Below are 17,609 nucleotides of genomic sequence, written 5' to 3'. Positions count from 1 at the left end.
TAATTCAAGTATTGCTTTTGTTGAAAAATAATTTTGGTATCCGGTAATCGAGGACTCAAAAAAAAAATTATTCCGAAAAAAAATATTACGTCCGTCCCATATTTTTGTTTTTACTTCTCATCCACTTCAATTACACCATTTACTTCATCCATTTACTCCCATCAATTCTCAACCGCGTTATTTAATTGATCCATTTAATTCCCACTCTCAACTACACCATTTACTATAGTCATTTACTCATATCTACTCTCAACTACATCATTTACTCTCATTTACTCTCACCTACACCATTTACTTCAATAATTTACTCTCATCTACTCTCACCTACACCATTTACTTCAGTCATTTACTCTTATCTACTCTCAACTACACCATTTACTTACCATTTATATATGTTATCTTCCCCATTATTCATTCTTACACTCAAATCTATATACAATCTCCTTTTTCCAAAAAAGTCATCATGAGCAATTTAACCCACAGAATATTACTGGGAGAATTTGACGGATCTTCCTCCGATGATAATGAGATTGCAATGGCGCAATTGATCATGGGCGTGCAATACCGAAAATTTCAAAGAAGACGCCAACAAGGAGGTCATGTTGGTTCTACAAGCGGTCAAGCCTGGATCCCCCGTGACAGAGTTGCTACCGACCAACGACTCAATGCTGATTACTTTTGTGAGTATTCGCTCTATGACGAAAATTTGTTTCAGCAACGTTTTCGAATGAGTTGACCTTTATTTCACAAGATCTTGGGTAAACTCCAACAACATGACGTGACGTTCGTCCAAAGGAATGATGCGACGGGAGCTGCAGGTCTTTCTGGTATCTAAAAGATGACAGCAGCTCTGAGGATGATGGCATACGGGATGCCTGCAGCTAGTCTTGATGAGTATCTCAAGATTGGGGGAAGTACAACAATTGAGTCTCTTCAAAGCTTCTATAGAGGCGTTATCTCTATTTTTGAAGCAGAATACCTGAGAAAACCAAATGAAGCAGATACTGCAAGGCTCCTACATGTGGGCAACCAACATGGCTTTCCTGGAATGCTTGGCAGCTTGGATTGTATGCATTGGCAGTGGGACAAATGTCCAACTGCTTACCATGGCTTCTTTAGCGGCTGTAGCGGAAAACCCACTATCGTACTTGAAGTAGTTGCATCGTATGATTTGTGGATTTGGCATGTTTTCTTTGGCATGCCTGGGTCATTCAACGATATCAACGTGCTTGATCAATTTCATCTCTTTAATGATCTCAGTGCCGATCGTACCCCTCCAGCCCATTTTGTTGTTAACGGCAGTCAGTACGACATGGGATACTACCTTGTTGATGGTATCTATCCAAAATGGGCGACTCTCGTCCAAACAATTTCTCAACCACAAGGAAGAAAAAAGCAAAACTTTGCGAGGATGCAGGAGGCATGTCGCAAGGATGTTGAAAGGGCATTTGGCGTACTCCAAGCATGCTGGGCAATTGTGAGAGAACCGACGCGATTCTGGAATGAGGAGGATCTAGGCTGCATCATGAAAACATGTGTCATTTTGCATAACATGATAATTGAAGACCAATGTGATCACGATGCCAGTGATGAAATTACTGAACTTCTTTCTTCCAACCCAATTCAAGTATCGAGAGATATCACTCCTGCATTGGTTGATTTCTTTAAAAATAACCGCAAGATTCGATCAAATGAGGCACATTATTCGCTCCGCAATGATCTTATTGAACACCTATGGACCCGTAATGGAGATGAAGAATGAGGTTCCCGTGTCTTGCATTTCATTTTCGAGTCTTGTATTTCATTATCAAGTCTTGTACTTCATTAGCTAAATAAAATGCATTTTATTATTGAATAGTACTCAACGATTACATCAAAGTCAAGATTATTACATAATTGCTAAAGACTATTACATATGATAATAATAAATTATTACAATCAATAATCGGGAAAACCAAGAAAATAACTGTTCGAACTTGAGCTAGCCGTCCATTTAACCAAGATTTCACCCTTGCGATACTGATAATAAGCCTTCATTTGGGGGTCTTGAACCAAATTCAAGTCCATTTGCATAATCCTATCTTCCATCTCATTTTCCTTCATTGCTGCATTCCTCTTCTCAAGCGCCACCCTCCTCTCATCATTTGCCGTAGTCCTTTCCAAAGCCGCGAGTCTTCTTGCTTCCATTTCAGCTCTCCTACCTTCTTTGTCAGATGTAGTTTGGTTGAACTTTTCCATCAAGTTTATCCATTCACGTTCCTCAGTTTTTGTTTTTTTGGTCTTCAATAATTTTGCCTTTGATGCTTTACATCCAGGAGGCCTCTTTCTTCGAGACTGAACACTACCTCCACTCGTAGGATTGCTATCTTCCAATGTAGTTGCTGTGTTTGGAACTTGAGAGAAATCAGGAGACTCTGAGTTTGGAGTTTAAGAGAAATTAGGCGATAGAGGGACCGAACTCGTATCCATTTGTGAAGATCTTGGGTCCGACCGGGGTGGGGTTAAATCCGCCCACTTCATATTGTGTTCTAAGATTGCCCAGCAACAATCCAAATTGGTGAAATGTTTATTCTCAGTGTCTTTGTAATGTCTCTTTGCTAGATCAATCTATACACATGATAACAAAATTATTTAATTAGTTATCAAAATAAAAATATTAACAAATTCTTATGAAAACAAAAACTTGATAGAAACAAAATAATACCTCATTTTGTTATGAAAATAAATTCTTATGAAAACAAAATAATAACATTAACAAAATAATAATAACCTCATTTTGTTCTGTTATTCCACTTTGATGTTGCCTTTGAATTTGCCTTAAATGTCCACGATATTTGTTGCAAGCCTGCTGGATGACTTGCCATTGAGATTTCATAAAAGCATCCGATCGTACATTGCCTCCCGTGAATTCGGTATATTTTTTTACAACCCGATCCCATAATTTAGATCGTGGTTGGTTGGTACCGATAATTGGGTCTTGACTAACGCACAAGTAAGCATTACAAATTGCTTCATCTTGATCAGAGTTGAACGATTTTCCTCTCGCACTACGATTTTCGTCTACCAAAATTGATACACTATTTTTTTTGGAGGGTGTTTGTGGAGAATAGATAAAATTTTTGTTGTGTAAAATTCTCTTAGAAACACACATTTATAGATAGGAAAAAAATAATTACCATTGCTATTTTTTTTTATCCGTTGGCAGCTAACGGTCGGATTCCCATAAATAAATAAATAAATAAAAAACCCAACGGTCGGATCAAATGATCCGTTGGCTCACATTACAACCCACTTTACTCTTTCTTTACTGTCCTCTCTCTCTCTCTGAACCAGGAGAACCCCCCGCCCCTCCCTCTCTCTCTCTCTCTCTCTCTCTCTATGAACGGAAGAGAAATCTTGGCTGGAAGGAAAATTTTGGCTGGAACTCTGAAACTCGACGAGGAAAACGAAAGAGGCTGGACGAGGGTTTCTGAAGGGGCTGGACGAGGCTTCCATCTGCTCCATCCATGAATCGTCAAGAATCGGGGTCGGAGATGGTGATCTCCAAACTTGGAATCAGTTTTCGGCGAGCTTTCGGAGTGTTGCAGATTTCGACGTGTTCATCAAAATTCCGATGACTTTCCGACGAAATCAGGTAAATTCCGGCTGTCCAAAATTCTAGTATTTTCAATTGGGTGATGATCTGTCAATTATAGCTGTAGTTAAATGGGGATGGAAATATCCATCTCCTTTTCCATCTCTGCCATTTTACCACCTGATTTGTTCCATTTTACATCCCCATTGAAAGGGGTTTTTTTTTGCATCTGGTACTATTTTAAGTATAGCACCTGATTTTACATCTCCATTGGGGATGCTCTTAAGCATCCCGAATGGGGATGTATTTTGGAATTGGATGGATAATTATTTGGAAAAAAAGTGCTTAAAAGTTAGTTAGATGTAAAATAGAACCCATTCTTCTTTGAGATATAAAAAAGGGATGGATAATTAACTAACTTTCTCTCATTCTTAATTTTTTCCAACCTTCTTAACCCTAATTCAAGTATTACTTCTGTTGAAAAATAATTTTGGTATCCAGTAATCGAAGACTTAAAAAAAAATTATTCCAAAAAAAAAAAATTACTTACATCCCAATTTTTTTTTATTTTCTCATCCACTTTAATTACACCATTTACTTCATCTATTTGCTCTACTCAACTCTCAACCACGTCATTTACTTGATCCATTTACGCCTCACTTAACTACACCATTTATTTCAGTCATTTACTCTAATCCACTCTCAACTACACCATTTACTCATGTCTACTCTCAATTGCATCATTTACTTTCATCTACTCTCAACTATACCATTATAGGTAGGAAAAATAGAAAGCCCGTCGCTGAATTGATCCGTTGATCAACAGGCAAAAGATCTGTTTGGCTGATGATCAACGGTCGGCTGAAACTAGGGGTGGCAAATTGAACCCAGACCCATTAACAAACCCAGACCTATCAACTAGAAAATAGACCCAACCCAACCCATTTATTAGTTGGGTAAGAATGGGTTCAAACCCAGCTAACCCATTATTAGTTGAGTCATAATTGGGCATTAATTGGGTCAACTTAAATGACCCAATGGGCAATGAAAGTAACCCACCAAATTTCATCTCTTAATTGGTCTCTTTTGCAATTGGGAAGTGGAAGAGTACGACCCCCCCTCCCTCCCTCTCTCTCCCTCTCTCTCTCTCTCTCTCTCTCCACCGCCCCCCCCCCCCCCCCCCAAATCTCCAATCTCCAGGAGAATGGCCTTCTCTCTCTTTTATTCAATTATTTTGTGCTAAATCACACGCGTCCAAAAATATTTTGAATGGTCCGAATTAAAAATCAATTATGACCGGTAATAATTATTTTGACCAGTCAAAATTGAAAACACGTCTCATCTATTAATTACGCGAATGGACCCGTGAAATTGTGCTCTGCTGTGAATAAATTTCTTTCATGGTAGTCCCGCAAAGGGTTTGTATTAAAAAATTGACTTATTTTTTTGTCCTTATTCAAATTTTTTTTGCATTTTTTTTGTTTGGTGTCATATTTTTGTGACTTATTAATTTGTTTTGATGAGAGGAGTCGGAAAAGTAAAAAAATTTGATCGAAACTTATAATTTTCTGAATAAAGACAAAAAAAAATCAATAAGATAAAAAAAATTACTTATTCTCGTCTTTTTGAAAAAATTTATGAGTTTCGATCATAATTTTTTTTTACTTTTCTAATTTTTCAATCATAATTTTTAGTATATGTAATTGGGTTAATGGACATGTCGGGTTTGCTTTAAAATAAATGGGCCGGGTTGGGTATGGGTAATTAGACTCATAGTTAATGGGTCTAAATGGGTCAATTACCCATTAAAGATCCAACCCACTAGCAACTTACTCAATTTGACCCAAGCCCGCCCGTTTGCCACCCCTAGCTGAAACCATAGTCCCTGTCCATATCAAAAACTCAACTTTACTCTCTCTCTCTATCTTAAAAAAAAAAAAAAAAAACTTTACTCTCTTTCACTTTGTCTACGAACCAGAAGTCGGTGAAACCTCCTCTCTCTCTCTCTCTCTCTCTCTCTCTCTCTCTCTCTCTACGAACCAGAGGAGATGAAACCCCTCTCTCTCTCTCTCTCTCTCTGCAGTTGATCTCTCTTTCTCCCGTTAGGGAGCGACTGAAACCCTAACTCCGATTGTTGATCACCAACTGTTCCGTTGATATCTCTGTCTCTCATCGGCAAGATCCCTCTCTCACCTCTCTCTCTCTCACTGGATTTCGGCATTTTTTGGTCACTCCGGTGCAGATTTGCAGAAACTAGTGATGAGGAACAAATTCTGGCCAACTTTTCGGCGGATACAGGTAACTCCAGTCGTCCATTTTTTCTGGTATTTCAGTTGAATTTGATGATGTTTGATGACCTATAATTTATAGCCGTAGTCAAAAAGGGATAGAAATATACATCTCCTTTTCCATCTATACCATTTTACATCCAGATTTCTGCTGTTTTACATCTCCATTGGAGGAATATTTTTGCATCCAGGTTCTATTATAAGTATAGAAATTGATTTCCATCCCCCATTGGGGATGCTCTTAGGGTGCCAAAGACTTAGAGCATTCCCAATGGGGATGTATTTTGGAACCGGATGGATAGTTATTTTAGATGAAAAAATTGATTAAAAGTTAGTTGGATGTAAAATAGAACTCACCTCTCTCCAATGGTGAGATGTAAAAAAAGGATGGGTAATTAACTAAATTTTCCTCGTCCTTAATTTTCTCCAACTTTCTTAACCCTAATTTAAATACTGTTGAAAAATAATTTTGGTATCTGATAATTGAGGACTTAAAAAAAAAATTAATTCCACAAAAAAAAAAAATACTTCCGTCCCAATTTTTTTTACTTCTCATCCACTTCAATTAAGATTTAAAAAAAAAAAAAAAAAACTCCAACCGGCAGCCCGGCCCACCCCTAATGCCTTTTCATCCCTATTCTCTCTCTCTCTCTCAGTCTGAGAAGAAACGTAGAAACAAGGGGTTTTGATCGGAAACCCAAATCGCTCCAGCGCCCCCCGCACACACACACGATCTCTCTCTCTCTCTCTCTCTCTCTCTCTCGATCTCTCTCGATCATCCATCCCTTGCCGATCCAAACCCTCATCCAAACCCTTGCATCCCGATCGGAAATCACCTCCAGATTCGACCCAAACTCCCGCCGGCGTCATCCACCTCACGGACCCCCTCATCTCCTGCTTCCTCACCTCCAGATTCAAGATTTGCAGATTCCGGCAAAGTTCAAGTTTTTCCGGTCATTTTCCGGCGACTCAGGTATACTCCAGCCGTCCATTGTTTTGGTAAATTAGTTGATTTGCTGACCTGGAAGGGATGGAAAGATGCATCTAGGGATGGATATATCCATCCCCACATAACTCAAAGCTATTTTCCATCCCCGGATCCATTCCCATTGGAAAGCTGATTTTTGATTTAGGGCTGGATAATAACTATGACAACCCCTTTTCCATCCCCATTGGGGTTGCTCTTAGGTGTTACGTCCTCGTAAAATTTTAGATTCGATTAATTGTTTGTCAAGGCCACCTTACGTTACGTGGGAGCGTGGCAAGAACGGTAGGAAAAATTGTACTAGTAATTGTAATGACAAAGTCTGATATACGGCCCAAGACAATTAAAAGTTAAAAGAAAAAAAAGTTGGAAGAACCAGGACAGAAGAGTCCGTGGAAATTCATTCTGGGGCAAAATGGTACGGAGTCTTGCTACTGACACAGCAAATCTGTGCACAGATTATGCACAGATTGCACTGTGGGATCCACTAACGGCCCCATACATATAATCCGATCTGTTAATTATGTTTAAAATATTTTTTCAAGGGCCTCCATGAAAAATTAGCTCAATCCGATACTTATAAGTACTTGATCTAATCATCTAACTTTTCATTCAAATTTTTAGAGAATGAAAAGTTAGACGATTAGATTAAATACTTATAGGTATCGGATTAACCTAATTTTAGGCGGGAACCCTTGAAAATATATTTTAAACATAATGAACGGCTCGAATCACTTGTATGAGACCCGTAGTAGACCCTACATAGTAATCTGTGCACGATCCGTGTACAGATTTACTGTGTCCACAGACTTTCTGTCACGGATGTTGACTGTGGACTGTGGTCATGGACGTCGGTCGGAGGAAAAAGAAAATAAAAAATGCTACAACTTCCGTGGGCTGGTAGCTAACGAGAGATTATTCTTTCCTCTAAAGCACGAGCAAGGTCATTTGGTACTCCATAGGTGTTGTTACTGCCTTACTGGTATAAACTCCGAAACTCGGGCTTATTCGTTTTGGCCTCTGGAACAAACACGTGGTGTGTTGTGATTGGTGTAGAACATTGCTCCGAAAACACTCAATAAACCTTTCGTAGCTATAGTGTTACTAGCGTACCAAATGCACTACAGGTTGAATCGTATCAATGGAATTCTTTGAGATATCATCTTCACAATTTAAATAGGTGATTTTATAAAGTTTGTTGAGCACTTCAGTTATTCACAGATCAAGTTAATTAGACATTCATAATTAATTATGAGATTAAATTCTTTCCACCGGCGGTGAAAATTCACTTTTTCACCGCCACTTTTTTTGGTCCTACCGTGTATTTATTGTTAATCTGAATCATTCATCTTGTAGACCTCTCATACTAGTATATCCATGCGGAAAATAAACTTGATCGGACATCAGTAGGAGTATCAAAAATTGAATTTTGCTTTGTAAAATGGATAGTTTATCATTATTATTATTGACAGAAATTAGATCGTCCATTTTATAAACCAAAATTCAAATTTTGATATATTTATCGACTTCTGATCAAGCTAATTTTTTGCCTAACGATACTATATTGTAGGTCTTAAAATATGAACGGTTCATATCACAATAATAGACACTCGGTGGGGCCCATAATAGGTAGTGGTGGAAAAGTAAAATTTTACACCGACGATATATAGAATTTATTCTCATTAATTATATGCTTGAGATATATACATCTTACCGTTTATTCTTGACTCATACTAGCCATCTAGTATTTATAATGTAGATATGTTATCTGATCATTGTCATCAATATCCGATCAATTAGAATTTTTTTTGTAGAAAAAAGGAGCTCGAGGAACACTATGAGATGAATTGCTCGGATCGATCTTGACAATAGTATCTCTAGCCCTATGATGGTTGATGGTGCACTATAAATCCGTAGTGCATTACCGCACTATAGGGTTCATGGGTCTCTCTTAAGGGACAGGTGCTGTTTGCCAAATTTTGAAGTAAAGTTGGATATTTCGTAAACGTTCTTATCGATATCGAATTGAGTTAATTTTGTATGGGGACCCTAAATTAAGTATCTTGAATAAAATAAGCGACTCTAATCATCTTTGTGAAATTCGAGACCGGTCCAAAATCGCGTTGTGCGCGCTGTTTGTGCACAACTTGCTATTCCCGTAGGTCCATGAGAGAGTGTAGATATTTTTTTAAGTTCGTAACTGTATAAGGCTCCGTTCCGGAACAAAAAAAAACCCCTTAGTTTTTAAGAAGACAATTTCAAGTTCAAATATTATGGGTTTATTGAAATATAAAAATATGCAATATGGATCTTCTTTGGAAGATTTCGATGAGATCTTTTATACGATACAAAAAAAATTGAAAAATTATTTTTCATTTACTTTATTTTTGAGTTTGAAAATGTGAAATAAGTTGTTTATTTTTTAAGAAGGTTCTAGAACGGGGCCTAAGTGATTTTAACTCGGAATACGTATATCAGATTTTTTATTTTGCGTAGTGTATCGGGATACGTATCATGTATCGTAGGATACGTTAACTAAAGTTAAAATACACTAATTAATGATAGTTGTTTCGGGGTGGGGGGGGGGGGGCTTGGCTTTAAAAGTCATTTTGATTTTTTTTTTTTGTCTTTATTCAATTTTTTTTTCGTATTTGTTAGTTTTGTGTCAAACTTTTGTAACTTATTGATTTGTCTTGATGAAAGGAATCGGAAAAGTAAAAAAAATTTGATTGAAACTCAATTTTTTTCAAAAAAACAAGAATAAGTTAAAAAAAACCGACTTATTGATTTATTTTTGTCTTTATTCAAAAATTTATGAGTTTCGATCAAAATTTTTTACTTTTTCAGTTTCTCTTGTCGAGAAGAATCAATAAGCCACAAAAATTTGACGTAAAACAATCAAATGCAAATTTTTTTAAAATAAGAACAAAAAAATAAGTCACTTAACTTTTTAATCCAAACCCACTGAGCATAGGTTTGGGGGTGTTCCGGTTTCTTTAAAAAGTATTTTTTGAAAAATAAGGTAATTTTAAGCTCAAAAATTATGTGTTTACGCAAATAATTTTTCTACCAATATAGATCTTGTTTAATAGATCTCATTGAGATCTTTTATACGGTGCAAAAAAATTAAAAAATATATTTTTTATTTTCATTATATTTGAGTTTGAAAATTGAAAAAAAGAACTTTTAAAATAAGAAGGTAAACTGAAACACTAATTTTTTGGTGGACGCAGGGGCTCTGCTGCCCACTAGGGGCAGCAGCCCCTGCCCACACCTCACACACACTTCACACGGCACCGTTTTGGGAAGGAAAGAAAAATCAAACTTTTCGTTTGCAATCCTATAGAGTAGAAACATGATTATGAGAGTTTTAGAGTTAAAACTTAATTATGTCTCTTTAGAATAATATGATCAGCATAATAAGATCTTCGTGTCAATTCAAACGGATTGAAAATTGGAGCACTTAATTTTTTAATCATATTTTTTAATATATAAACGGTCTAAAAAAATTAAGTACGCCAAGTTTTAATTCGTTTGAACAAGTCTAATCATATTATTCTAAAGTATCATAATTATTTTTTGTCTCTAGGGCTCTCATAATTAAGTATATACTCTTTATTTAGAATCCTGTAGATCAGAAACGTGATTATGAGAGCCCTATAGACAAAAATTAATTATATCTCTTTAGAATAATATGATCAGAATAATAAGATCTTCGTATTTGTTCAAACGAATTAAAAATTAGCGCACTTAATTTTTTTAGACCGTTTATATATTAAAAAATATGATTAAAAATTTAAGTGCTCCAATTTTCAATCCGTTTGAATTGACGCGAAGATCTTATTATTCTGATCATATTATTCTAAAGAAACATAATTAAATTTTAATTCTATGACTTTCATAATCACGTTTCTGCTTCATAGGATTGCAAACGGAGAGTTTTGTTTTTTCTACCCTTCCCAAAACGGTGCCGTGAGAGGTGTGTGAGAGGTGTGGGCAGGGGCAGCAGCCCCTGGTGGGCAGCAGAGCCCCCGCGTCCTTTTTTGGTGGAGCCATACCACTACAAAACAATACTAAAAGAAAGCCCAAAAGCATGTTAACAGCAACTAGTGGTCAATTCCTTGGGCCCATTTCAAAACACATTCTTAAAAAATAAGTATTTATTTTACATTTTTAAATTTAAAAATAATGTAAATGAAACTTAATTTTTTAATTTTTTTTCACCGTATTAAAGATCTCAATAAGACCTATCAAACAAGATTCATATTGATAGAAAAATTATTTACGTAATCACATAAATTTTGACTTAAAATTGTCTTCTTAAAAAATAAATACTCCCTCCGTCCCAAAATGGATGGCAATGTGTCATTTTTCATCTCTTATATTTTTCAATCTATAATATTTTTCATGAGTTTGAAAACTTTGTATAATAGAACTAATCAAGAACTATCAAACAAGATCCATATTGCATATATTTTGAGATCCATATTGAAAGATATAAGTAATTGAAATTGACACAGATATCAAAAATCGACATCTAATTTGGTACGGAGGGAATACTTATTTTCCTTTCGGAAACGGAGCCTAGTGGAATGAGAAAGGAACTTTCTTGTTACTCCGTACTTTATTTTAATGGACTAGTTGTCTCAACAGCTTTAAAAAGTGTGAAGGGTCGGTGTAGTTGAAAAATAAATATAGAGTTAAATTTGAACTTTATGTGTTCCGTTAAGAGTTCATAAAAAACAGTATTTATTTGTAATTTTTAAGTTTAAAAATAATAAATTTATTAAAATGGTTTTTTGTGAAGGGTCGGTGTATTTTTTAAAAACTTTTAGCGGAACAATATTTTTTTCCCTATAACTCGGAAAAGGAATTGTTCACTTCTCACTAGCCTAGTTTTACCCAGTAGGCCAAGGGAAAATTATAACGATCTTTTAATTATTAATTAATTACTTTTTAAGCATACACTGGGCCAATAATGTAGATGACCCAAACCACTTTCCACTAATGAATGTGAATAAATTCTTGATTACAAGACAAAATATATCGGCGCCTAAATTGTAGTATCGTTTGAGAAGATAATTCACGAAAATACTTATTTTGAGCGGACAACAGTAAATGTTAAACACCGTCAATATTTTTAGAACAAAGTCCACTTTGATCTCATGTGATTTGGGTCATGTGCAAATACGCCCCATGGTTCGAAAGTAAGCATATAAAATGAGCAGATTGATCCATTTTCATCAATTTTAACGTAAACTGTGAAACACGCAGATTATAAGCATGCGAGACATTGGGATATATAGATTTAAGGCAATTTTGCCCTCTTGCCTACCCTCTTGCCTACCAAAACCCACATTTCTAACCCCCCCCCCCCCCCCCCACTTCTCCACCCAAAACTTGTTTGGAGATCTATGATTTTGGATTTTCTCTCTGTCCAAAATATTCAATAAATTTTACTTCAATTATTACTCTTGGTTTTTTCTCCATCTCTACTCACTCATTGCCCAAAATCCAAATACGAAAACCAACACGGTAGTCTCTCTTCTCCCCCCGCAGACCCGTTTCTAATCCCCTCTCTCTTCCCCCCTTCTTCCCCACCTACGACCATGCCTACTTCGGAGCTGCAGTATTTACCTGATTGACTACCCCAAAAACAGTTCGAAATCGACTCGAACTTGAGTTTAGTGGTTGCGAAATCGAACAGGTCAGAGCCTTACCCTCGAAATCGAACAGACCTGTGTCAATTAGGGTTTGATTCCAGTGGGTTCAGCTGCTTGCTGTGACGATAAAACATGGCCTACTTCCTGATTAGATCCGTGAGAGATGGTTAATGTGGGTTTCACAACAGGAAAATCAATGCATCAGTTGATCTGGAGTCCAGCATGCAAGGTACCGCTGTGCATTTTAACAGGATTATGAACAGAAGTTGCCTACGCAGAATAATTTTGTGACTATTGGCAAACTTGTGCTTACGTTGTAGAACATTAGGAGTAGACTAGTAGTAGTAGGAGGAGGTGAAAATGAAGCCCTAAAAGTGCAGTGCTTAATGAGTGTCTATTATATGCCTGCACAAATAATTAAGTTCTGCAAGTTAACACCAGATAGGCAATGTATTGATATATATTCAACCTTTTCCGTTGCGGAAATGGTATCTTGCAGGCAGGAAACTGATAGAAAGTCCCCCGTACAAGATATCATTGAACAAAATTTTCCTCATTTGACCAGCTGATAAATTATGTTGAAGGCTTGAAGCATTCAATTCCCCATAAATTGTTCCGAAATGATAACTCCTATCGTAGTTCGGAACTTGCTTATTCTTTTTCTGATCTTTGAATCCGTTTTAAAAGATATCATTTTTAAGTACCTTTCTTGTATGTCTGAATCTTTGCTCATCCCAACTCCCTAGTGCCATTGTTTTTTGGATGATAGCCAGTTTGACATAATGGTAAATCATGTGTCGTGTGTGTGTGTGTTTTTGTATCTATGTGAGTCCTTCATTTTTTATCCAATTGTGCTTGAAATTTATCCGGTTATGTGGCAATGAGAATCTGTCTTGGGAGTCGTTGAATTGAATTTTCATCTTATGTACTAAACTAAGTTTCATATTTTCCAGGTAACAATGGAGTCGTGGACACTTGGGCCCCTGAGACCAAGTTGGAGACCCACAGGGCACTACTTTATAACTTCACCAGCAAGGATTATGCTTGAACATAAATATGCCGAAGGTAGGTGCACTGTCACCTATATGTGGCAATGAGGATTTTGCTTGAACATAAATATGTCAATTGGCCGATCGGGATTTGAACCAGAACCTCATAGACATTGCAATTGCATGCATTTCACCGGTGATGATTGGAATCGAGTCAAAGCGGCAAATTTACAATCATTTTGAAGCATACAACTCGTAGTAAGATGGGGCTTTACTCTTTAGCCCATTGAGTGCAAGCATATGACAAAAGTCAAAAGTTGATCTGCATTGGAAAACCAAAATAATCTCCAAAGAAAGAAAGAAGACTTGATTTCTCTGGTTTCAAACTATTTTAATCGATTCAAATAAAATAGGAGCCCAACGGGGATTAGTATTCTGTAGTTGGATACACTTCGTTGGACTAGATTGATAATTTTGTTTCCATCAGTTCAACATGGTACCACCTGAACTCATAATAATTATCCGATTTTGCATTTGTGGTCATTTATCGGGAACACATATCTTCCTTTAGGATATCCATGCTTGGTGTCTTCAATTAGAACTATTGTTTGTCACATATTAAAACTAGTGACACAGTAGAGAGATGGGACTATCAGGTAGTCCGATTTTTACATTAGTCAACTTGGAATCCAGTGCAGATTTTTAAATAGACCTTTTATTGAACCTTAGCCAATCAGAAAGGAACGCGACATGATTATGTTTTCTAATTTGACTGAGGTGGCATGAAAACACTATTAGATAGGTGAGAGAATAGTAAGAGTATAGGTAGAGAGTGGAAGAAAGTGCAAGATACCATTAATCTGGATAGTGCAACTGAATCAGGAATAGTTTCCTACTGACAGCAAAAATACTTAACTCACCATGTGGGATGAGCAAGAGAAACCGTTATAGGTTTTGGCGCCATGTCGCAGTTGAATATGTGTTCAGAAATGCTATCAACACAGATAGTATGTGTACAGATCGTGCACATACAACTCCGTGGGGCCCACTATGGGGTCCTCAAAAATAATCCAAGTCGTCCATTAGCTTTAAAATGACTTTCTAATTCATCATGTAAAAAATAAATTCAATCCGATACCTTTAAGTGTTTGATTCAATCGGCTAAATCTTTAATGAGATTTCAAAATCCTAAAGTATAATAAAAAATTTGAATGATTACATTAAGTATTTAAAAGTATCGGATTGAGCTGATTTTTTAGGTGATGACTTAAAAAATCATTTTAAAGCTAATGAATGGCTAGGATTGTTTTTGGGGACCTTGTAGTGGGCCCCACGGAGTTGTATGTGCACGATCTGTGCACATACTATCTGTGTTGATAGCATTTCTGATATGTGTTATTGTCGAGCGGTAAGTTGAATATGTGTTATTGTCGAGTAGTATCTTGAGTACTGTGTTATGTCTATAAGCCACATGCTCTGACTCCCAAAAATTTCTAAATGACTCGACTCTTGTTTTGATGTGCAGAGGAATGCTAAGGGAGACCAAACTAGAGGAGAGAATATGAAAGAACTTTTTGTGCTTAGGGTAAGTTACCTTGCAACGACATGAAAATAACTGTGCTTTTGTTTTTGGTCCTGATGAACATTTCCCATTTTTAAACTTAGGTTCCGATTTTATATTCTGGAGCATCTATTGATTATTGTCATACCCTTGGGATGGTTCCTAATAACAATATACGGTGCTTGCTAACAGAGATGGAGGCACAGATGGCCATGCGCAAGAGCTACGTAAAGAACTGTTGGAATACTGTTAGGTCAAGTATGCATGGCTTCTTATGCTCAAGTCCAGTAAGAAATCTATCAAATGGTTTCATATTTTGCCGCTAGTAATCTCCAGATGGCTTATTTGTAAGCATCATGTGTTTCTACGTTAGTTCTCCTTGTGCTCTTGTATTAGCATGCTGCATTATTCTCCATAAGCTCCTAACAATTGTGACTTAATTACACATGGTTTGCTTTCATTGGTCCTCTTATATCATACTGCTGCTTAGAGCATCTCCAATCCACCTCTATTTTTCCAAAATAGAGAATGAATGTGACACATTGAGGAGAGATTTTGTAATTTATTTCATTTTTTCTTCACTTTTTGTACTTTTTGGGAGAATCTTTGAGGGACCCACCGTCCTTTTTAGAGTTTGGTCCTCCAAAAGTAAATTTGGTCCTCTAAAAATGGAGGACCAAAAATAAATTTGGAGTACAAAATTCCTCCAAACTCTAAAAAGGACGGTGGGTCCCTCAAAAATTCTCCCAAAAAAGTACAAAAAGTGAAGAAAAAATGGAATAAATTACAAAATCTCTCCTCAATGTGTTACATCTATCCTCTATTTTGGATGAATTGGAGATGCTCTTAGAGCTTTATAATTGGAGTGTGCTTTATGTAACCTCATTCTCATGCCTTGGCATAAGCAAATAATTCCCATGTGGATTCATGTTCTGGGTCCCCATTAACTCGTGTCTAAGTGCAAGAAAATGTTCTTGGTAATGGGATTTTGAGTGGTTTTGTTTTTTTTAATCTTTTGTTTTGCAGATGCTGCACAAATGGGGGTGACAAAATTTTCGATCAACCTCCAGACATGAGGTGCATTCCCAGAGCATGATAATGAATTATAACCTGTATCAGTTTGCGCTTCAAATCAATAAACCAGAGTGTGCTTCTGCAGATCGATTATCTTCCTTATTTGTTGCTATAGCTGCAATCTAATCTTTCTAATGATGTCTTCTCACTCTCCGAGATTTTTGGATTAGACATAGATGTCAGGAAAAAAAAGTAAAAGGAGTACGGTAAAAGGGGATTATCTTATCCGCATGTAGTTTAAAATACCTGTGTCTGATCTACCTCTTTTTTTAATTGGGGCAAAAAATCGAAATGATCCTTGTAGTTTAGTGTTTGTGTCAACTTAGTCTCTGCAATTTGAATTGGCTCAATTTACATTCTGTAGTTTTCATTTTGTTCCAACGTGGACCAATTATTAACTGCCGTTAAGCTCCGTTAATCCCAGACACGATTGGGTCCATTTTCTAGGGTTAAAACTGTAATCTGTTATTCTCCTCTTACCCTAATATATCTCTTAACCAAAACACAGAGCCTTATTGGTCCCTTCTTCATTTTTTTTCACGGCTTCTATTCTCCATTTATCATGATCGGGATTTTACTTTCGACCGAAACGTGGCTCGTTCGACTTCGGGGGGAAGGAGTGAGAGGGATTAGGGCCTGAATAAGTGATCTGATTCCTATGGATTGTGATGTGGTTCTTGAAAAGAAAGGAAAAATAAGGAGTTTTGTGTTCTATAAAAGGGGTTCGAATATTTTTGAAAAACGTTTGAATTTTAGAAAATGAGGTGGGTTTTATTTTAAGAAAGGACCGAACTTTCATCAAGCTGTCTACATATCTCCGGGTAAAGGAGAATCAGGTCCGGCCATAGTTCGGGCCACAAAAGGGGTTTAGAAAAAAAACTTAGAATCTCCACCGAGTATAGAGTTTAGGTGTGTCTGGTTCCCTCTTGAATATCGGAAGAATAATTCAAGTATTGTAGAAAAAAGAACATGGGCCAGAGAACCCGATTTTTAAAAAAAATGACTGTTTTTCTTTTTAGGAAAAGACTTTAGGTCTATGATGTTAGAGAAGATAGGGTTCGGTAATTCACTAGAAAATGGATCCATTTGTGTCTAGGGTTAATGGAGGTTAATGACAGTTAGTAATCGGACCAAGTTGAAACAAAATAGAAACTACAGAGTGTAAATTGAGCTAATTCAAACTGCAGGAACCAAGTTGACAAAAATACTAAACTACATGGGCCATTTCGGTTTTTTTTTTTTTAAATTACTGTATAATGAACTTGGGAAGTGCTACAATACACACCTTTTAATTGGGTGTGTATCATATGCACCCTTATTAAAATACACTAAAATGTTATGATTCTCAAAATGTTATGAATCTATTGCTAAAAAGTTACGAATCATATTGATAAAAAGTTACGAATTTTTAGTATAAAAGTTACGATACGAAATAAAATGTTATGAATGACCGGTCCTACAAGGAATTTTTTATG

At 36.5% G+C, this 17,609-nt stretch overlaps 2 protein-coding genes across 3 annotated transcripts in view; both read left to right on the top strand.

Annotated features, from left to right (window-relative positions):
* The window catches only part of LOC131310515 (putative pentatricopeptide repeat-containing protein At1g13630), a 68,656-nt gene that overhangs the window by 38,454 nt on the left and 12,593 nt on the right, over window positions 1-17,609 (top strand). Inside the window, exon 3 of one of the 2 annotated variants that reach the window (XM_058337575.1) lies at window positions 12,727-12,739. The exons of the other annotated variant lie outside the window; for it this stretch is intronic. The gene's annotated coding sequence lies outside the window, so the exon portion shown is untranslated. The remainder of the gene's footprint in view (window positions 1-12,726; window positions 12,740-17,609) is intronic. 2 annotated transcript variants of the gene reach the window in all.
* Window positions 839-1,762, top strand: LOC131309396 (uncharacterized). The gene has a single exon (XM_058336041.1). It carries the CDS (start codon window positions 839-841, stop codon window positions 1,760-1,762), a length of 924 nt encoding a protein of 307 aa, XP_058192024.1.

This window comes from Rhododendron vialii, chromosome 12a (genome assembly GCF_030253575.1).
Source record: "Rhododendron vialii isolate Sample 1 chromosome 12a, ASM3025357v1".
NCBI classification, from domain to species: Eukaryota; Viridiplantae; Streptophyta; class Magnoliopsida; order Ericales; family Ericaceae; genus Rhododendron; species Rhododendron vialii.
Note: the sequence above shows the minus strand (reverse complement) of the source record. Positions and strands in the feature narration are given on the sequence as shown.